This window comes from Myotis davidii, unplaced genomic scaffold, assembly GCF_000327345.1.
Source record: "Myotis davidii unplaced genomic scaffold, ASM32734v1 scaffold1323, whole genome shotgun sequence".
NCBI lineage: Eukaryota > Metazoa > Chordata > Mammalia > Chiroptera > Vespertilionidae > Myotis > Myotis davidii.
In genome coordinates this window covers 898,887-903,898 of record NW_006294585.1, presented here as the reverse complement: position 1 = coordinate 903,898, position 5,012 = coordinate 898,887, and the positions used below count along the sequence as shown (strand labels likewise).

At 39.2% G+C, this 5,012-nt stretch overlaps 1 protein-coding gene across 1 annotated transcript in view; it reads right to left on the bottom strand.

The window, feature by feature from the left end:
* The window catches only part of ESR1 (estrogen receptor 1), a 196,138-nt gene that overhangs the window by 177,600 nt on the left and 13,526 nt on the right, over positions 1-5,012 (bottom strand). The window contains 1 exon segment of the mRNA XM_006779331.2: positions 1,321-1,388. Within this exon segment, the coding sequence (XP_006779394.1) occupies positions 1,321-1,388 (68 nt within the window).

Here is a 5,012-nt window from a genome sequence, read left to right as displayed (position 1 = left end):
ACCTTAACTAATAAAAATAAAAAAATTAAAAAAATAAAAAAAAAAGAAAATGAAAAGGAGTGAAGGCCATTCCTTTGAGAACTCGAATGAGAGTGGGAAGGGAAAGATAGGGTGGTCGCTAAAGAATATAAAAACAAGCAAGGAATTTTAGGATGGAAAAGACCTGGGAAGGTCTCATGTAGAGTGAAGGAACTGGTCAGCAGAGAGGAAATGGTTGAGGGTACACAGAGGGGAAAGTAGAGCAGGTGGGATTAAAAGCACAGGTAGAAGGAACAGCCACAATGAAGATACCTTGAAGACTGAGAGGAAAAGGTAAGAAAAATAGTAGATGCAACTAACTTTGCATTAACCGGTATAGGAGCAGAAATTATAGCAATCCAGGATTTGTTATGTGCAACCAAATGTGGCATAAGGAAACTGAGGGCATATTGTCCAGAGCCCAGCATAGTGCCTGTTATATAGTTGTTACTCAATAGATATTTGAATGAATAAATAGAATGTTCCAGGGTGTAAAGGGGGGGAGAGAGAGTGAGAGAAATAGAAAGATGTTGGAAGAATAGGTGGAGTAAAGGTTCCTATAAAATTTAAAGAAAAAAAGAAACCTAGGATGAGATAAAGTGAATTAAAGACAGGGCTTCCAGGTCTTTCGGTTAAGGAAGCTTATGCTTCCTACTTCCAGTCCCCACCCAAATAAACAGAGCACACTGACTTTCACTGGTCCTCCCCTTGTAAGTCCTGCCTTCCCTTTCAGCGCGAATTGTATAACCCTTCCCTGCCCTTCTCACTTGTTAATATTGCCCACAATTTTGTGCCAATGGTTCTCAAACTACCCTTGCCATAAAATTCACAAAATACCGGCTTCTTGTGTTGAGTGTGTCTGACTTTGCCATTTTTTCCCCATTCTAAATTACTTAGCTCTTAGGCTGGCAGCCTCAAATAGGAGTCCTTTATTTTTTAATATTCTTAGAGAGCACTGACTTGCCACTTTCAAGCCTAGTTCATATTCTATGGCCCATGTCTCTCCATTTCATCACCATGCTGTCCAACTCATCCCTATTCCCAAGAACTTCAAATCTTTTTACTGTTTGTTTACTAATTTCTTATGCATGATTCAAGCCAGTAGAAAGCAGCTGTGAATATTTAACTACACAAGCTTAGTGCTTTGGGGGGTGAGAGGGTGGTTAGCAAGCATGATGTTGACAGGTTCAGTGTTTTATAAATCTTAGTAAGTACTGTAGCCCCAGTATCCAGCTCAGAGCCCAGCATATCACAGGTATTTAATACATGATGGTTGAATGAATGAATGAATGAATAATATACGCATTGGCAAAATTTCCAAGATGTCGGGTATCTTTCACCCACTCCCACATGATAAAATACTGCATTTTCTAAAATTGTGGTTAAGATAACATAACATAAAATTTATCATCTTTACCATTTTTAAGTGTAGAGTTCAGTAATATTAAGTATATTCACATCAGAGCACAACCAATCTTTAGAACTTTTCCATCTAACAAAACTGAAATTCTATACCCATTAGAAACTCATTTTCTTCATTTGCTCCACCCACAAGGCCCTGGCAACCACCATTGTACTCTCTGTCTCTATATGCAGTTGTCTACTCTAGACAAGTACTCATATAAGTGGAATCACATAGTATTTGACTTATTTCACTTAGCATAATGTCCTCAAGGTCATTCCATGTTATAATACATTTCAGAATTTCCTTTCATTTTAAGGCTGAATAATATTCCAATGTATGCACATACCACATTTTGTTTGTCCACTCATCCAGCTATGGACTTGGGTTGCTTCTATCTTTGGCTTTTGTGATTAATGTTGCTATGAACATGGATGTTCAAATATCTCAATGAGACCTAGCTTTCAATTCTTGTGGATATAGAGACCCAAAAGTGGAATGGCTAGATTATAAGGTAAATTATATTTTTAATTTTTTGAGAACTGCCGTATTGTTTTCCATAATGGCTGCACTATTTTACTTCCCCATTTCCAAGGGCTCCAATTTCTCTGCATCCATTATATTTTGTTTTATTCTTTTTTTAATAGTAGCCATCCTAATGGGTGTGAGGTGACTACTGCAATTTAAGGTCACCTTTTGCATAAATTCCTCTCTTCCAGCCAGTCCCAAACCCCACACACTCGAAATAATTTATCCTTATTCTGAACCCAAGAGCAGGTTTTTGTTCACTTTCTGCAACTTGCTAACCTCCTCCTTCAATTGTACATTCTCTTGGCTACTAGCTGCTAAGTTCCTTGTGCCTTATTCATCTTTAGAACCCCCAGTGTTCACAGCATAGTGCCTCATCCACAATAGGGTCCCAATAGATATTGATATCAAATGAGTTAATCAACAACTGAACCAATAAAATGATAATGTCACAACATAAATGGAATAAGGAAATGTTGTTCTTTAAAGTATTCGTGAGAGATATAATAGAAAAGACCATGTTCCCCAGATCTAGTGGAGATGTTTGCAGTGCTTTTTGTCTACACTGTATCTTTGAGATGGCCCTGGAATACTAAAACTCCACTGCAGACATAGGGCCTACAACCAGAAGGTATCCAAAAAGATAAGAGTAATTACACAGGTCATATTTCCTCTCCATAAAGGAACTTTTTTAAAAAATATATTTTATTGATTTTTTACGGAGAGGAAGGGAGAGGGATAGAGTTAGAAACATCGATGAGAGATAAACATCAATCAGCTGCCTCCTGCACATCTCCTATTGGGGATGTGCCCGCAACCCAGGTACATGCCCTTGACCGGAATTGAACCTGGGACCTTTCAGTCCGCAGGCCGACGCTCTATCCATTGAGCCAAACCGGTTTTGGCTCCATAAAGGAACTTTTTTATCCCACTTGGAAATTTATGTATCTAACATTGCCAGTTATCACGTTAGCCACACCCTTCTCTATGAAGACTCTCAAAACGCAATGTCATGAAGATGACTATCATCCAGATCAAGCTAAAAGGCAGTGAGATACTCTCATTGGTTGCAGAGCCCCGTGGACCTCGATGTATGTTCAGACTGTCTTGAGTAATCATTAGGCCGAGCTAATTCGGCACAACTGCCTCCAGACAGAGAACTGTGTGCTCACAATGCAGACGAACTTGGCCTAATACCTGCCCTGGAAAGGAACAGAGTGTGAGGTGTCCATATCTGGACTCAGAGCAAGCCACCTGTGGTCAGATCAGTCCCCAGCAATAAGCCGTTAGGGGTCCTGGACTCATCTCTTCCTGCTGCCCTCTACCTAGCCTGGCCTGAGTGCACCTGTCCTAGACCTACCATTTAGGGCTTCATATCTCTTTGGTAGAAAGTGCTTATATCATATTAGGGCAATCTTTCTTTCTCCCACCCAGCCTCAGAGGCCCTTTGCTTTCTCCCAATTTTTATAGGACCAAATTAGCTACTTTCATTTTCATGTTCTTAAGGTCTTCAGGACCTGCCTTCCCAATAAGAGGCATCAAAAACCCTAACCATACCCCTAGCCTCTTATTCTAAGTGCATATTTAACTAATTCTTTAGCCATATTGCTATAACATCTCCCTCTTTACAAAATTCTCATCACTTTTTCATTGAATCTTTATAGGTGTTCATCCTGGGTAGTTTCTCATAAGACTCAGACAAGAAGTCAACTAGTTTATCAAGCTATATATTAAGAGATTAGATGTTCTTCAGCCTTACAGATACCTTTAAAGATTCTCTAAGAAGAACTAGAGCAGGAACTTAAGCAATAAATGGAGAAATGTTTTGCATCCGTGAATTAACACATCATTACTCTGAGGCACACAGTGGCAAAGGAACAGAGCAATGGTAGAGAAAAAGATGACAGAGCGTGAAAGATCAGACAGCAAAACACAACATCACTGCCCCTATGGGAACTAGACACCCAACTGGCTCGATTTAGTTCCATTTTCATTATATCAATTGACTACTAAACATTTCCAAATGGATGCCCCACTGATATCACAGATTTAATGTGATTAAGAGATGTCTGAAGGCATTCAAATTGAATCCCGACAGTGAACACACTTGGACCAAGTAAAAGCAGACTATAATAAAAAGTATTTGCTAGAAAGATTTCCATTCATCAAAGGGTAAGTTTGAAGCTCAACATAATCAAATACTGTTGTTTTTCCAACCATAAATCATAGTACCAGCATCCAAAAGCATATTCTCCTGATTGGCCAACCATTTTAAAAAATTTTTAAGAGCCTTGGTTTGTAGAGGAAATATTTTTTATAAAATCAAATTAAAGAACCTACAGATGTCCAGCCCCTAGAAAGGCAGCATAGTTACTAGCTGGTGGATAACTTCAAGAGGCTCCCTCACCAAAGGCAGTCCTCAAAGTTATGTGCAAGCAAAGTTTCCTATACCTTCTCTTCATGGCACTTCCCACATTTTCCAGTCCTCTGTTTGAGTGATTGTTGACAAATATATTCCCTCTAATAAACAGTAAATTCCACAAAGGCAGGGACCATGCCTAGTAGATTCTTTTTTAAAAAATATAAATTTTACTGATTTTTTACAGAGAGGAAGGGAGAGGTGTAGAGAGTTAGAAACATCGATGAAAGAGAAACATCGATCAGCTGCCTCCTGCACATCTCCTACTGGGGATGTGCCCGCAACTGAGGTACATGCCCTTGACCGGAATCGAACCTGGGACCCTTCAGTCCGCAAGGCCGACGCTCTATCCACTGAGCCAAACCGGTTTCGGCAAGATTCTTGATAAATATTTGTTAAATGTACCTCCTACATCTAACCCATCATCAAATTTAGTCAATTATTTCTTCAAAACACTATGCCTATTTTTCTTTGCATCCCTTATTTTCATCATTTTTGCCTGAGAGATCAATACTCCACATCTGAATTACTAGAATTAGTCTCCTGTCCCCCTTCATTCCTCAAACCCATCTTGCCAGCCACTGCCAAGAGAGTCATCATAAAATACAACATTGGTCATTCAATAACTTCTTATTATCTTTATCT